We start from the raw sequence: 17,453 nt of genomic DNA, 5'->3' as shown, positions 1-17,453 counted from the left end.
TAGCCTACATAAAGCCAACAAATAAAAACGTCCTGATAAAAATGAATATCCTATCAATCACATTGGCTACCCATGGCCTGTCTGCAATGAACTTGAAACATTGTGTCAACTAGGTGGCCAGAGACTGACATGAGCAAACTTGCAACATTGTATAAATGGGCCCTGAAGAGTTTCCTGCACCAGTGAGCTTTGGATAGACAACTGTAGGCTATTTATGCAAGGGATAAGAAGTAATCAGGTATTTTATGTTTCCACTGGATCACAGCATTACATTTTGCCCTTTCATGCTGAGTGGTTATAGAAAGGGAGAGAGCTGAAAATATGTTTTAAATACTTTGAGGAAGTATTGACATTCTCAATTGATTCTAAAAACAGACTTTGTTTACTTGCTCTTTGAGGTGAAGAAAACCTTTCTTTGAGAAGCTCCACAGTTTATTATTGGTGGTAAGTTAAGACAATCGCAAATACTATCAGACAACCCCAAATCAGCACATGTATAGGCCTACATTTGCACGCAGGCCAGGTATACTAGTCCTACATCTATATGCGTAATCAGGTGTGAGTCCTTACTCAACATTGACAGGAGCATTTCAAACAAAAGACCATGAATACATTTACGACTTGTAAATGGAATGACATTTAAAAAAAACTTGAGTAGCATAGGTTGTGAGTTCTGCAAACATAATGTCCACTCTGACAATGACAACGGTAAACGACTGTAATAATAATAATAATAATATATTGAATGCATTAACAAATTATCGTATCCAAACATTGCAGATTAGAAATTATTGGAATTAACAGTAAATGTAGGCTACTACTGGTGATATATGCTATGGGGAATTGATAGACACAGCAAACCATGCACACAATTAAGTTATGAAACCATGAATACACAGGAAATGGCGGGAGAGAGCGCATTCTGGAGGGAGAAGTCCCTTCTGCATCTGAGCCACACTGCCATTATTCTTGGACTGTGTCATCCCCGCAGCCTCCTCAATGGATTAGTCCACTGAGACAGGCTCAAACAGGTGTCTCTTGTGCTATGATATATTTACAACTGCACAATTTTTAAATGTATTATTATCATTTTTATTTAGAATTTTTTTTAAAGCCTCTTGACCAAACAATCGACCAGTTTACTAAATGGGGTCAGCCCTATAAAGCATACACAGTTTGAACACTGTTCCTCCCCCTATAGAATCACTTCCTGGTCCTCTGAGCTTTGCAGTCACATGAACTCTTTTGCACTTCCAGTTACCCGGCTGAGTTTTTTTACAGCCCTCTGCCTGTCTTTTTCCAACTCAGTCAGAAACTCACTCTCCACTGCCCTGCGCACTAGCGCCACTTCCGCCCTTCTACCGTTGTGACTCTACCTCAGTCGCTCAACACTGTGACAGCACAGTCAACTGTTTACTTAACACCTTGTCCCTCCTCTTTTTCTCTCAGGCATCTGCTTGAACTGCCAAGGGAACACCAAAGGACCCGGCTGTGAGGAATGCAAGTATAATTTCTACCGGAGGCCCAGCGCTGCCCTTACTGAAGTCTGCGTCCCCTGCCCCTGCTCCAGCGTCACCTCTTCTGGCAGCTGCCACCTTGGTGAGTCTCCGAATCTACTGCGCCACTGACCACCACCTCATTTAATAACTCTGCCAACTCTGGCTGGCTGTGTCTCTCCCCTTTGTGGGCAGGAAGCAGGGAGGCCAAAGCGGGAAGTGCTCCTACATTTGTTTTGGTTTACAAGACTGACTAACTGGCTTAATTATGTAATAGTAGCTGCCAAGAAGCAGCCATTATAATTTTCGACAGACATCTTGTACTAACAAACAGCAGAGTTTAGATCCTTTTGACTAGAGAAGGTTTAGGATTCAGTAAAGGACCAATGTTCTATCTCCCTCTTAGTCCATTTTCTGTTTCCTATTGAGATTTGTTAACAAACCACGTCTATGAGAACAATTTCAACATTTTCAATGTTTCATCATGTTCGCAAGTGTTGTAATAGCCCTGGTTGTAATAGCTTGTTGTCTGTCAGTGCAGTCAGTTGTTCCATGCCAGAGTGGTGTGTTTTTATCTCAGTGGAGATCTCTCTCTCACCTTCTCGCTCTCACCCACTCTCCCCTCCCTCTATCACCCCCCCTCTCAATTCAATTCAACAGGCTTTATTATTATTTTTAATAGATAATAAACAAAACTGAAATAAACAATCAGAAATTAACAGTAAACATTACACTCACAAAAAGTTTCAAAGGAATAGAGACATTTCAAATGTCATATTATGGCTATGTACAGTGTTGTAACGATGTGTAAATAGTTAAAGTACAAAAGGGACAATAAATAAACATAAATATGGGTTGTATTTACAATGGGGTTTGTTCTTCACTGGTTGCCCTTTTCTTGAGGCAACAGGTCACAAATCTTGCTGCTGTGGTATTTCACCTAATAGATCTGGGAGTTTATCAAAATTGTGGGTCTGTGTAATCTGAGGGTAATAAGTGTTGTTAATATGGTCATACATTTCGCAGGAGGTTAGGAAGTACAGGTCAGTTTCCACCTCATTTTGTGAGCAATGTGAACATATCCTGTCTTCTGTTGAGAGCCAGGTCTGCCTTCGACGGCCTTTCTCAATAGCAAGGCTCACAGAGTCTCTAAATATAGTCAAAGCCTTCCTTAATTTTGGGTCAGTCACAGTGTTCAGGTATTCTGCCACTGTGTACTCTGTTTAGGGCCAAATAGCATTCCAGTTGGCTCAGTGTTTTTGGTTAATTCCAATGTGTTGCTGTCCTAGGGCTCTGTGGGGTCTGTTTGTGTTTGTGAACAGAGCCCCAGGACCAGATTGCTTAGGGGACTCTTCTCCAGGTTCATCTCTCTGTAGGTTATGGCTTTGTTATGGAAGGTTTGGGAATCGCTTCCTTTTAGGTGGATGTAAAATTGGAACTACTTTTTTCTGGATTTTGATAATTAGCGGGTATCGGCCTAATTCTGCTCTGCATGCATGATTTGATGTTTGACATTGTACATGGAGGATGTTGTTGCAGAATACTGCATGCAGTCTCAATTTGGTGTTTGTCATATTTGTGTTAATTCTTGGTTGGTGAGCGGACCCCAAACCTCACAACCATAAAGGTCAATGGGTTCTATAACTGATTCAAGTATTTATAGCCAAATCCTAATTGGGATGTCAAATTTTATTTTCCATTTGTTGACGTAGAAGGCCCTTCTTGCCTTGTCTCTCAGATCGTTCACAGCTTTGTGGAAGTTACCTGTGGTGCTGATGTTTAGGCCGAGGTATGTATAGTTTTTTGTATGCTCTAGGGCAACGGTGTCTAGATGGAATTTGTATTTGTGGTCCTGGAAACTGGACCTTTTTTTGGAACACCATTATTTTTGTCTTACTGAGATCTACTGTCAGGGCCCAGGTCTGGCAGAATCTGTGCAGAAGATCTAAGTGCTGCTGTAGGCCCTCCTTGGTTGCAGACCAAGCACCAGATCATCAGCAAACAGAAGACGTTTGACTTCAGATTCTAGTAGGTTGAGGCCGGGTGCTGCATGCTGTTCTAGTGCCCTCGCCAATTCATTGATACACTATAAATACAAAAGTATGTGGACACCCCTTCAAATTAGTGGATTCTGCTATTTCAGCCACACCGTTGCTGACAGGTGTATAAAATCTAGCACACAGCCATACAGTCTCCATAGACAAACATTGGCAGTAGAATGGCCTTACTGAAGAGCTCAGTGACTTTCAATGTGGCACAGTCATAGGATGCCACCTTTCCAGCAAGTCAGTTCATCAAATTTCTGCCCTGCTAGAGCTGTAACTGCTCAGCTACGAAGTGGTAGGCCACACAAGCTCACAGAACGGGACTGCCAAGTGCTGAAGCGCACACTCACTACGAAAATGCCCCTGGAAGCAACGTTAGGAGCTTCATGAAATGGGTTTCCAATGCCGAGCAGCCGCACACAAGCCTAAGATCACCATGCGCTATGCCAAGCAACGGCTGGAGTGGTGTAAAGCTCGCCGCCATTGGACTCGCCGCCATTGGAGCAGTGGAAACGCATTCTCTGGAGTGATGAATTATGCTTCACCGTCTGGCAGTCCGACTGCGGAATCTGTGTTAGGCGGATGCCACGAGAACACTACCTCCCCGAATGCATAGTGTCAACTGTAAAGTTTGGTGGAAGAGGAATGAATAATGGTTTGGGCTATCCCCCTTAGTTCCAGTGAAGGGAAATCTTGACTGGCCTGCACAGAACCTTGACCTCCACATACTTTTGACATTTTCTCAGTACATTGTTTTCACTGAGGAAATGTACGAGTCTGTTGCTAATGATGATGTAGAGGATATTCCCAAGGTTGCTGTTGACGCATATCCCATGGTAGGTATTGGGGTCAAATTTGTCTTCGCTTTTGTGAATTGGAATGATCAGTCCTTGGTTCCAGAACTGAGGATGATGTTTGTGTTTAAGTCTGTGTATATTTTATAATTTCTTCTCTCTCTCTCTCTCTCTCTCTCTCTCTCTCTCTCTCTCTCTCTCTCTCTCTCTCTCTGTGGGGGGGGGGGGGGGGGGTCCACGTTGCATAACATACTTGATATAAAGGCTCTTTAGAGGAGGACACTGATCAGACCGGGTGTTTTCTGATCTGTTTTTAAAAAAAATGGCTTCTCTTTAAGACCTATTCTAGACTGATATTTAGCGAAGCAAAATTCTGTCTGGTGATCCCAGGCCATCTTCTCACCATAATCTACCACCTACCAATCAAATAGCCTTTCCCACCATAGCCTTTGGGGGTTTGTTTCATTTTATGAAGCCTTATAACGTTAGCCCCAATTAACGGCGAGGTTTAAAGTAGTTTTCTCTAGAAGGAGATGGCACTATATAGGGATCAATGCCCTGCAGAACGATTCTCTTACAAGCAGGCTTAAGTCATCTATCAAAGTGATAAATGCATTCAATATACATCCTATCCTCCTTGAAATTACTCCTGATGCTTACTTCTTGTGAAGGAGAGACTGCAAAAGCAGCCATTTCACAGTGATTAAGCGCTCTGTTTGGACTGCAGGGTAAGTAGGCAATTAGTGACCTTCACAAGGATAAAAAGTGGATTAAATAAACACAGGTTGTGCTCATAAGCAGGGGTGCAACTTTCACCAGGCCCCTCCATATTCTGAAATTGCATTTTTGTGCCCCCTACCAGTTTTATCATTGGAATGTGATACAAAATGAGGCTACTGTGTGCTTTAGGACCATGTGAACGCCTCCGGGCGGTCAGATAGGCTGTTTTGGAGTGTTTATCCGAGAGGAAAAAAATACTATGTCCCCCCCACTTCTAAAACCAAAGTTGCGCCCCTGCTCATAAGGCCATTCATGGAATGACTTGAAAAGCATTTTCATTGGAGATTTAGATTTTCCATTGAGCAGGCTTTTTAGTGCAGGAGTTTGCCTAATCTGGGTTATGAGAGTTTGCATATGAACTCAGGATTAAAGGGATAGTTCACACATGATAAAATATTTAAAAAATGTCATACCTTAAAATGAGTCTATGGGCAAAGAGAGACAGTTCCAATGTGTTACTTAGTCACTGCCCTGGAATGCTGTTCAGACTGTAGGCGTGCCATCTCTCAATGAATTCAAACCAAGTTATTACACAATCACTTTGAGGAATAGCAACTCTGCCAGGGATTGTGTCATTAAACAACTTGGTTTGAAGGTATTATGATGATTTTATCCTACATTTTGGGGGGGGAATTGCTTACATTGGTATATTAAAGGCAAGGTGCAGTCAAAAACTTGATTTTGAAATAATACTGTGAAATTGTGGAAAGGATGATAATGCCCTTTTAGTGTAAGAGCTGTTTGAAAAGACCACCTGAAATTTCAGCCGGTTTTAGTGGGATGAAGTCTTGCCCTGCGTGGTGACATCACCAGGCTGTAAATTAGTTAATAGATCAATAAGAAAGAGAGTTCCAAACCTCTCTGCCAATAACAGCTAGTTTTCAGTTTTTCCTTCCCCAGTCAGACCACTCCCCCTCCCCAGTCCGACCACTCCCCCTCCCCAGTCCGACCACTCCCCCTCCCCAGTCAGACCACTCCCCCTCCCCAGTCAGACCACTCCCCCTCCCCAGTCAGACCACTCCCAGACAGTCCTAGCTAAATTCTTGCTTGAGAAATTGCTCTCGACTAAGAACCACATATTAAACATTTAATTAACATTTATTTATTTTTTATTTTTAAGTCACAGTAAGATACTTAATTGCTACCCAGAAATTATTTGACATTGAGATAAAAACGGCTGCATTGGACCTTTTTAAAGTTATTGCATGTAACAGTATACCATCAAATTGTTTAATTACTTACCACCACCTTTAATGGCAATTGATTCACTCTTGTCCTTCATACTCTACCTATATAATGGCACAATATATTAGATGTACCTAGATTGTCCTTGATGTGGAAGCGTCACAGCTGTTTTAGCACCGTTCAGTCTTCATTCAATCCTTTTAGTATCTATTGATGGATCCAACTCCCCGTCTGTCTGTCATTTAACTACACACACACTACTACTACTACTACTACTACTACTTCTACTACTACTACTACTATTCACTCACTCACACAGTGTTTAATGCACAGTAAGAATGATTGACAGCCAAACTGAAGGGACCACAGAGAAGGAGACTGGTTGCCCTGGCAACGCCAACAAGTGTTAAAATGCCTGTACCCCTGATAATGCACTGGGAGGGCCCCTCTGGCTAAGTTGATGATGGGGATAAATGCTCCTGCAGTCCAATGCATACAAATGGAGGGTCAATCAGATACAGTGCGTCCTGGGGGGCTATTGTCAACCGAGCAACGCCTGGCTGCTGACTATGAAATAGGCTAGTATCTTCTTTAATAAAATGTTATGCTGTTTCAAATTAAACAAAATACCCTGCTCTTGTTAAAGCGTTTAGAATTAGTTTGGTTTGCTTGTTCCAGAGATTATTGCATCCATTCATCCAATACTTCACTGACTGTATACGACAGCAGCATACTGAATGGAATTCTGCGTGTTATGTTTGTTTATTTGAGTTAGTAAATCCAAGAAGGATAATGTAGCATTTTATTGCATTTTATCGCCTACCAATCATAAAATCTAATTATATGGCTATGCCGATATTGGATGGGTATTTCATGCCTCATTCACATTTTTACAACAAACTTATGCATAACTGCTTATTCAGCACGTTTAGGAGCATGTCTTCTCCTGTTAAACTTACAACCTGGTCCCTAGATTTGGATGTGCAGTGGGGGCAACAGCTTGACCCCTTGAGCGTGTTTTGGGTGGAAGGTATCCTAGCTTTTAATAGCGTTGGTCCAGTAACTTAAAGGTCGCTGGTTCGAATCCCACAGCCAACCGGGTGAAAAATATGTCTGTGCCCTTGAGCAAGGCAACCCTAATTGCTCTTTTAAGTCGCTCTGGATAAGAGCGTCTGCTAAATGACTAAAACATTTTTTTAAATAAAATAAATGTGCTTCGGCACGTCTCATCTCATTCTCCACTGACTCAGAAGATTGAAGTGTATGTGTTTGCTGTGGAGGAGAGAAGGATGAGAGGGGAGGGAGTTGAGATTCTTGTCATCCACTAAGCAGTGAAGGAAACTGGGGGGAGCCCCCTAGCTACCACATGCCTCCTCGCTCGTGTGTCCCAGATCTTGATTTCGTTTCACATGCTCTGTCTAGCATGGGTAGCATTGGTCATAGCGTCACTGGCCAAGACGCTGAGAGAATTGTAAGCGAGAGACTAGGCTACAGTATAACACTATCAAGCAAACAGGCTTGGAGATGAATAATATAAGGGTTGTGTGGGTTGAGGTCTCTATCAGTCACCTCACAACACCCCGGACCCATGGAAATCCAAAGCCATTTTTAATATGATGTGATAGAAGGAAACTGCAACAAAAAAAAACATTTTTAGTTTATTCATATGCTGCTAAATGCTGAATTTCAATATACAATACATACAGAACCTCATAGATTTCAGACCAATGCTAACTCTTGTAGTTTTGTGAGCGTTTGCCATCTAGGGAAGGATCCTTCCTCCATTAATTTGCTAACGGGTCAGAAATTGGGCCATCCTGTGTACACATGACCCAAATCTATGAATATGTCACTTTGAGGTTTTAATTAACTACTCGAAGGCCTTTGAATGTCTTTTGGGAAGAAGCCTCTACACTGGTACTCAGTTAATAATTAAACAATTCACTAGATAAATTATCAACATGGTACTGTACATACATGTAATGTACAATGGTTTGTCCTCATTTTGAAAGGTAGACTCCGCATGCTGTGTTTCCTGTATATGTTTGTTAGTTCCTTGTCAGTGGTGCTGACAGATAAGTTTATTAATGGGCCACGCGTCCAGCTGGCAGCCACCCTGCTGTTTCCGTCCACAACACAGGAGCAGACCAAACAGTTCAACGTCCTGTCATCCTGTAGTTTTCAGACCAGAGGTTCCCCTGCTTTGTTTCCCCCTCCAGGGCCACTCTATATCCCCAAAAAGTATTAACAACCAGTGTATATGAAACACTGAGTACGTTTACATGCACATTAATCATTTGATATCAAACTGATTATGGCAGTAGGCTGAGTATGGCATTAGTCATGTAAAAAACACCTTACTCTGCTTATCCTAATCGATGTAAGGTCAAAATCGAAGTAACACAATTTCCCCTCTGCTGTTCACTGGAAGCTGCACACTGAGATAAATAAGGTATGGTGGGACAAGGGGGCGTCAGAGGTTCCAGTTTTGCTTTAGTTATGGCCATGACCTTGTAGGCAATTTCTGCAGACAGATACAAGTCTGTGTTTTGACCAACATGAATACAGCAGTTCTGTATGTTTAAAATGGGACTCCCCTGTGGCAAAGGTCAAATGAATTGCCCATGAAGGATTTATCACATTTGCAATGCAAATCATTTTACACTCTGGTTCACCAATACACTGAGGCTGGATGTTTATTAGGCGAAAGGTAAAAGGGCCCATGCTAAAAGAGGAAACCGTTTCTCTCTCTGTCATATGACACTTTTTCACTAGAGAATGTAGTGTCATTAGGCTCCCTACGCACCACACAGGTTTTAATTGTCTGGCATGTACCACACAGGTTTTTAATTGTCTGGCATGTACCACACAGGTTTCAAGGAGTGTCTGAGGAACATGAATACTTCCAGCATGCGTCACTAACCTGTCATTGTGTGCATAAGTGTGTGTGTGAAATTAATTTTCAGCCTCTCTGCTGCCAACAGTAAATGCTTTTAAATGAGCCCCTCTAATATTTCACTAATTGTCACCGCCTTCTATTTCCCTGCTGTGACTGATGATGGTCATTATCCTCCTAGCCTGTTACTCTGCACATTACCTGTGAAATTGGTTTAGCTCAAAGTGTGTTCCTCCTGAGTGGCAATCATCTGAGGAGTCGAGGTTCTTTGATCTGCTTGGTTTACATTCTGTTGGCAGTCCATTGCAGAAGGCAAAGTGAGAGAAGGTACAGAGAGGGGTTCTAGTGCTTAGCTTTAGATTTATATGTCACCGTTCACCAAGCCTTTGCACCAGAACAAATTTCACACCTTTTTGTTTATCTTCCTCACAATTGAACAATCATAAGGTAAAGTTAACTCAAATTGTAAAACAGTAGAAGAAATGGTGCTTTTGCATTCTTTAATTACCTCTCGTTGCCATAAGAGCAAGTGACTGATCGATGAATTGATATCTGACAATACATTTGAAGTCAGTACTCACTCTTAATGAAAGCTATTAAACTACAGTACCCCCAGTGGGCAGAAGTGTCTGGGAACGAGATTACTGTACGCACAGTCTCTCTGGCATGTTTTTTCTCTGAAGTCCTTAGACTTTGTGGGCCACGACACATCCATTTTGAGCTTAGGGATTTAAAATTCAGGGCATAAAAAACAAAGACGATGCATTTTGAGGAAATCTTGTTATGGTTTGTTTTCACAGTTAGTTTGAACACGACTCGCCTCTGGCGGATAACAGCGACTTCTGTTAATCCTCTTTTCATTAGATTTGGAGTAAAGATGGCACAGAAACAAAGGCAAGAGTGGAACCAACCGCACAGATTGTGGAGCTCCGATGTAGAACAGAAATGTGTCAGTCATATGTAGGGGATTCAGTTTAATAGTACAGGACACGCTGCTCATGCAATTCCACCATTTAGGAGGTGCATGAATGAGAGAATGGACACAACACCTCTCTTTCTGATATTATTTGTTCTAGACTGTTTGGCCCTGTGTACTTCTGGTTGTAAAAATGCATCTGGTGATACTATTGTAGCCACAGAGGGACATTGGATGTTTCTGGTCAACTAGGTGTACAGTATGTGCAGAGGACAAATCACTATCTTAGTGTGATGGGATTGGCATTGAAAGTTAGTGCTTCTTGATGGTATCCTAGCATCTTTGTCAATAATATATGTAATTTAGCAGATGCTTTTATTCCAAAGTGACTTAGTCATGAGTGCATACATTTTACATATGGACAGTCCTGGGAACTGAACCCACTATCCTGGCTTTGCAAACGCCATGCTCTACCAACTGAGCAAGACCATGACGTACTGTGTGTTGACTTCTTATCCACAGAGAGAGTAAATGTCAAACCCGTCAATATAACTTTTAACCTGCACATTCCTGAATGTTTCACATTTGAAGTTGTCTCTGGTGGAACTGTAATGTTACATCTCTGCCACTGTGCTTATGCATCCTGAGAAAAGTTGTTTTGTGCAAAGATTTGCCGTCCAAAAAATAAATAAAAGGACGTCGTAATATTAGCGTTTTGTTCTCACAAAAAATATCTTATTGTGGTGTGTAAAGCATCATTTCTATTTTTCCGTTTGAAGTGTTCAATTGTCTATCATACAAGCACAACCCATGCTACAGTCAAGTGTTCCAAAATGTTTATCCCATAGATTGCTACCACCACCTAGTGGTAGAAGGTCTTCTTAACTCCCCACACTGAACCTTGCTGTGATGTTTATATCTTCCTCCCAGACCCCAGAGGACAATCTGTGTGTGACCAGTGTAAGCCAGAGTACCAGGGGCCCCACTGTGACCAGTGCAGGGGCGGCTTCTACAATGCGGACAGCATCTGCCTTCCTTGCAACTGCAGCGGGAACGCCGACCCCGGGACCTCGCCCCGCATCTGCAACCCTGAGACGGGTCACTGCCTGAGCTGCGTCAACAACACGTCGGGGAAACACTGCGAGCGCTGCGCTGAAGGATACGTGGGTAGTGCCATCATCCACAGCTGCAAAGGTCAGAATCATTCAATAATAATCCTAATCTTAGTCAGTAGAACAATCTTTCATGTGGATGACAAGCGCTTCAAAGGAATGAACTTTGGTAGTGTTACATTTAATCTTGCTTACTGTCTGTGTTAAATTAACATTCTGACAATGTATCTCTAATTCAGTGTTATTTTGTCATCACGCTTGTAAGCGTAATATAATACTAGATTATAACAATGGATTCATATGTACACTGGGAAAGTGTTGAATTTCACATGGACTTAAATATACATTAACAACGTTTCTATGACTGATATTCTCCTGTAATCACCATTGAATAATTCCACTGTAATATTAAAGATGTATAATAAAATCAACAAACAAAGCTGAGGATGCATAATAGTAAAACAATTAGCAGTGACCTTTATCAAGAGACAAGACAGTGAAGTGTTCCTTGTGCTAAGCAGACACACTTGCCTCTCTTCCCCAGCTATAGTCACTCCCACCCCTGAGCAGAACACGACAACAACCACCACCACCACCCTGACCCTGCGCTCCACCCCCTCTAGTGGCCACACTATGACTTCCACCTCCAATGCCACCACCACTCAGCTGACCACCACAGCCTCCAGCACCACACCAGGTCTCCTCGCCAACACCACGGCCGCCATCTCCGAGGTCTCCTGGACCCAGTTCAATGTCATCGTCCTCGCGGTGATCATCGTGGCAGTGGTGGTGCTGATGGGCGTGGCGGGCGGTATCTATACCTACCGCGAGTACCGCAACCGCAAGCTGAACGCTCCGTTCTGGACCATCGAACTTAAAGAGGATAACATCAGCATCAGCAGCTACCACGACAGCCTGCCTAACATGGGGGACGTGTCGGGCCTGCTGGAGGAAGAGGCCAGCATGGAGGTGGCGCCCAACGGCCAGCTGGCGCTTAGCAGCCCCATCAACATGTACAAGGCGTGATGATGGGCCATGGGCGTGGATGCTTCTTCTTCTTTGGTGTTTTAACGGCGGTGTGCAAGCTAATGTTTATTGGTGTTACCGCAGCCTTCTGGACTAGTGTGGTAAAGACTCATCCTCCGGGAAACTGTATTCTGTCCCATCTCTACCACACCCACCAACCCCACCCATGGTGGTCACACCCACCATGGAACTCTGACTGGGGGAGGGATGTCTCTGACTGGGAGAGGCAGAGAGGGGGGAGGAAGGTCTCTGACTGGGAGAGGCAGAGAGGGGGGAGGAAGGTCTCTGACTGGGAGAGGCAGAGAGGGGGGAGGAAGGTCTCTGACTGGGAGAGGCAGAGAGTGGGGAGGAAGGTCTCTGACTGGGAGAGGCAGAGAGGGGGGGGGGGTCTCTGACTGGGAGAGGCAGAGATGGGGGGGAGGTTTATCATCCAGTCCTCAGGATTAAATAATAAATGATCTGCTTGTTGCGGTTACTAAAATGAGGAGGAGCTGGAAGGATGGACTAACTACAGAATCAGAAATCAAGTGACTTCTGAGTCACCCAGACTGGGAGAAAACAACCTGAGTTTGAGTGCTTCAGAAGGGCCTGGGAGTTTGAATGCTTCAGAAGGGCCTGGGAGTCTTTGTGCCCTTCATGATTCAACCTTTGAGCCACAGGGAACCACATTGACCTAAGAAGAGAGTGAAGGTGAGCATGTGGAGGTCCGTGAAGGCTGAGTGTCCAGCCAGGCCTATGAAACCAGTTAACTGAAGCCCACTCTGAAACGCTGCATCACACAATCAAAAACATACTGAATATTGACAGTATGTGCACCTCTTCAAATACACATCCTCAAACACTATGTTTGCACATAGAGTACTGCACACACATGCACAAGCACTAAATAAAACACACACATGCAGACCTTGTACCATAATAAAACACATACACACAAAATAAAGAGAGCGTGTATTGTCCTGGTTGGTTTTAATGAAGGATAACTTGCTTCAAAATTGTTTATTTACATTGTATAATGAGAGAGAAAATGGACAAAGTTTTGCAACGATTATGATTCATACAACACTGCTGTGGGGCCATTTTGTTTTGACACTAAAATGAAACGATTGCAGGGTTCTGGTACACTGTTAAGTCTAGGGCATCTATTTCACTTGGAGAAAACAAGAGGCTCCAATTTTTAAACAAGTGTTTTTGTTTATGTTATTTGATAATTTATTGCTTTCTGTTTTCCTCAATAAGCTTTCTGCTAATGTGTTGCACAGCCAGATTTTAGCCATGCAGATGCCAGAAGGCCCATTACAGAAAATGTATTGGTTTACGGCTGAAACTGAAGTTAAGGCAGGAGAAGTCATTTTCATGGTTTATTTTATTCATAATAATAATAATAATGAACTGGATTTGTGTAGCAAGTGCTCAAATGGTTTTACTATTATCCACTACTTCCACCTGGATGATGACGCTCGAGTTCAGTAGGCATGAAACAGAAGAAAAAGACTGAAACGTGGAGACACTACCTAGACTTGTTTTCGTTTTCTGTTTCAAAACATTTTACCACCCGTGTTACCTACTGAACATGACCCAGCTGTCACAGTGGACAGATGAGGAAGTGCATCATACAAATGAAGAATCGGGGGATTATGTGGGCATGATTGTCTGAAGGCCTGACTGGGAATTTAGCCAGGACAGCAGGGTTTAACAACACCCATACTCTTGCTACTTTTTTGGAGCATAGCTAGTAATACTTATGGAAAAGGATGAAACCATTTAGCGGTGAATTCAAAAGCATGCGAAAATAGGGAGGGCAGAGCTCTTTCCCAATTATTTTGAATGCAACGCAAACTGGTTTGAATTATGAGATTTGGGAGAACTATTGTCACCATACCAGGTTTCTTTGAAATTGTAATTACCTAACAATTCCCACGTGCACCGAGTGTACAAAACGTTAGGAACACCTTCCTAATATTGAGTTGAACCCTCTTTAGCTCTCAGAACAGCCTCATTTATTTAGTGCATAGACTCTACAAGGTGTCCAAAGCATTCCACAGGGATGCTGGCCCATGTTGACTCCAATGCTTTCCACAGTTATGTCAAGTTGGCTGGTAGTGGATCTCTGCTCTGAATAGCTCGTTCCATCTCATCCCACAGATGCTCAATTGGATTTAGATCTGGTGACTGGACAGGCCACTGTTTGTGGAACCATTCCTGGACAATTCTAGCCTTGTAGCATGGGTCATTTTCCTGCTGAAATAATCAATTTGCAGATGGATACACTGCTGCCCTGAAGGGATGCACTCAGTGTATATCAAATGTCTAGTTTCAGTTATCAATAATGGTTCTTACCTTCCTTCAAGCTGCTCAACGGATCTGAAGCTCTGAAACCCCTCCCCACCCCACCCCATTTCCCTGCAATACATTTCTCCCCATCTTTCCACCTAGAGATCATGTGCTCTTACTCCCTCAGGTACTGTCCTGCTCATTGTAAATATGAACATGATGTACAGATTTGTTGTAAATAAGAAGCTATTATTGTAGATAGGAGGGTGAATTATTTTCAGGACTGGGAATTTCTGGGCCTCTTCTCTGGGTTGTTTTGACATCCAGGCATATTAGGGGTATTCTCAACTCTGATCTCTTCCCATTGAAACGACATACCAACCTTAATTCTTCCATAGAAGCATAGGTGCTGAGATTTACTAGATGCCTTTTCTGTCCGATACACCTTGTACATACCACAGCTAATGTAACCTACCAAAATTAAACTCTGTTTTTGTTTATTTTTTGTGTCAGTGTTGTTAATTTATTATATAAATGGTTCAATATGCAGAAATTGCTCCGGCATTTCCTGTTTGATAAAATTCGAATTGTTTGCCAAATTTCAGTTTATGACAAAACAAGCAGTCATTGTGTACCATCTAAAGCACAGTGAAATTGTATTTTCAGTTTGAAGCTGGTGTACAAAACCTAAAGTAAAGATGCAAAAACTAAACTTAAGAACGGGAAGCATAGAAATAGAACACACACGTAGAACAGATCTACCACTTCTCACTTAATATGGAGTTGGTCCCCCCTTTGCTACTATAACAGCCTCCACTCTTCTGGGAAGGCTTTCCACTAGAATTTGAAACATTGCTGCAGGGACTTGCTTCCATTCAGCCACGAACATTAGTGAGGTCGGGCACTGATGTTGGGCGATTAGGCCTGGCTCGCAGTCGGCGTTCCAATTCATCCCAAAAGTGTTCGATCGGGTTGAGGTCAGGGCTCTGTGCAGGCCAGTCAAGTTCTTCCACACAAACCATTTTTGTATGGACCTCGCTTTGTGCATGGGGGCATTGTCATTCTGAAACAGGAAAGGGCCTTCCCCAAACAGAATCGTCTAGAATGTCATTGTATGCTGTAGCGTTAAGATTTCCCTTCACTGGAACTAAGGGGCCCAAACCATGTAAAAACAGCCCCAGACATTATTCCTCCTGCACCAAACTTTACAGTTGGCACTATGCATTCGGGCATGTAGCGTTCTCCTGTCATCCACCATACCCAGATTTTGTCCTTTGGACTGCCAGATGGTAAAGCGTGATTCATCACTCCAGAGAACGCGTTTATACTATTCCAGAGTCCAATGGCGGCAAGCTTTAAACCACTCCAGCCTACGCTTGGCATTGTGCATGGTGATCTTAAGCTTGTGGCTGCTCGGCCATGGAAACCCATTTCATGAAGCTCCTGACAAACAGTTATTGTGCTGACGTTGCTTCCAAAGGCAGTTTGGAACTCGGTAGTGGGTGTTTCAACCGAGGACAGACACAATTTTACACTATGTGCTTCAGCACTCAGCGGTCCCGTTCTGTGAGCTTGTGTGGCCTACCACTTCGCGGCTGAGCTGTTGTTGCTCCTAGACGTTTCCAATTCACAATAACAGCACTTATAGTTAATCGGGGAAGCTCTAGCCGGGCAGAAATTTTATGAATTGACTTGTTGGAAAGGTGGCATCATATGACGGTGCCACGTTGAAAGTCACTGAGCTCTTCAGTAAGGCCATTCTACTGCCAGTGTTTGTCTATGGAGATTGCATGGCTATGTGCTCGATCTTATACACCTGTCAGCAAAGGGTGTGGCTGAAATAGCCGAATCCACTCATTTGAAGGGGTTTCCACATACCTTTGTATATATAGTGTACACGGTATGTCAGGGATCATCAACTAGATTCAGCCACGGGACGATTTTGTTCTGGAGCGGATGGTCTGGGGGCCAGAACATAATTACAAATCATTTGTATACTGAAAATTGACCGCAAGAAGACCATCAGATATGTTTGACTAAAACAGAATCATTTCAAACCTTCCTTACATTTGTATCCAATCACGTGTCTCTGTTATGTGTGAGAATATTTGGACAGATTTCTTAAATTAAAATCCCTTTGAGCTGATTTCCTGGTGTTTTTAGTCTTATGTTCACACTGAAAATTCCACATGACTTTTTTTGCTCAGAAGACCTGGGGGAATTAATGTAATTTATTAAAAAATATTTGATCAACCAAATAAAAATCAACATACTGTATCTGTGTTTGTGCGCATCACTTGCATGTGTGCGAGATGAGTGAGCCGTTGCTCAAGGAGAGAGAGACAGTCGGACATTGCAGTAGCATGTAATTTAGCCTAGAAAATATGATAGAACAGACTAGACCGCACGCGCAGATTGATTTTGTATCCCCACACCCGATGCGATCAGGACACGCAGGTTGAAATATCAAAATGAACTCTGAACTAATTGTATTAATTTGGGGACAGGTCGATAAGCAAACATTTATGGCCATTTCGCTAGCTAGCTTGATGTTGCTAGCAAATTTGTCCTGGGATATAAACATTGAGTTGTTATTTTACCAGAAATGTACAAGGTCCTCTAATCTGAAAATTAATCCACAGATAAAATGGTAAACCGAGTTAGTTTCTAGTAATCTCTCCTACTTCAGGCTTCTTCGTCTTTGGACTTTATATGGTGGTTGGCAACCAACTTTAAGCTGCATTACCACTACCGACTGGACTGGAGTCTGGACCTCAGTTCATCTTTCAATCACCCACGTGGGTATATGCTCCTAAAAACCAATGAGGAGATGGGAGAGGCGGGACTTGCAGCGTGTTAAGCATCACAAATAGAATAAAGTTCTATTTTAGCGCCTGGCTACGCAGACGTGCGCGAGCAGTGTAGGTGC

The 17,453-nt window shown here is 42.9% G+C and overlaps 1 protein-coding gene across 1 annotated transcript in view; it reads left to right on the top strand.

Annotated features, from left to right (window-relative positions):
• Positions 1 to 15,024, top strand: part of si:dkey-220k22.1 (multiple epidermal growth factor-like domains protein 9) — an 82,227-nt gene extending 67,203 nt beyond the window's left edge. The window contains exons 4-6 of the mRNA XM_036976836.2: positions 1,450 to 1,599; positions 11,043 to 11,306; positions 11,769 to 15,024. Coding sequence (XP_036832731.1) covers positions 1,450 to 1,599; positions 11,043 to 11,306; positions 11,769 to 12,250 — 896 coding nt within the window. The 3' untranslated portion in view covers positions 12,251 to 15,024. The remainder of the gene's footprint in view (positions 1 to 1,449; positions 1,600 to 11,042; positions 11,307 to 11,768) is intronic.
• Positions 15,025 to 17,453: the final 2,429 nt, after the last annotated feature.

This window comes from Oncorhynchus mykiss, chromosome 5 (genome assembly GCF_057628025.1).
Source record: "Oncorhynchus mykiss isolate SJ-2025 chromosome 5, ASM5762802v1, whole genome shotgun sequence".
Taxonomy (NCBI): Eukaryota; Metazoa; Chordata; class Actinopteri; order Salmoniformes; family Salmonidae; genus Oncorhynchus; species Oncorhynchus mykiss.
Note: the sequence above shows the minus strand (reverse complement) of the source record. Positions and strands in the feature narration are given on the sequence as shown.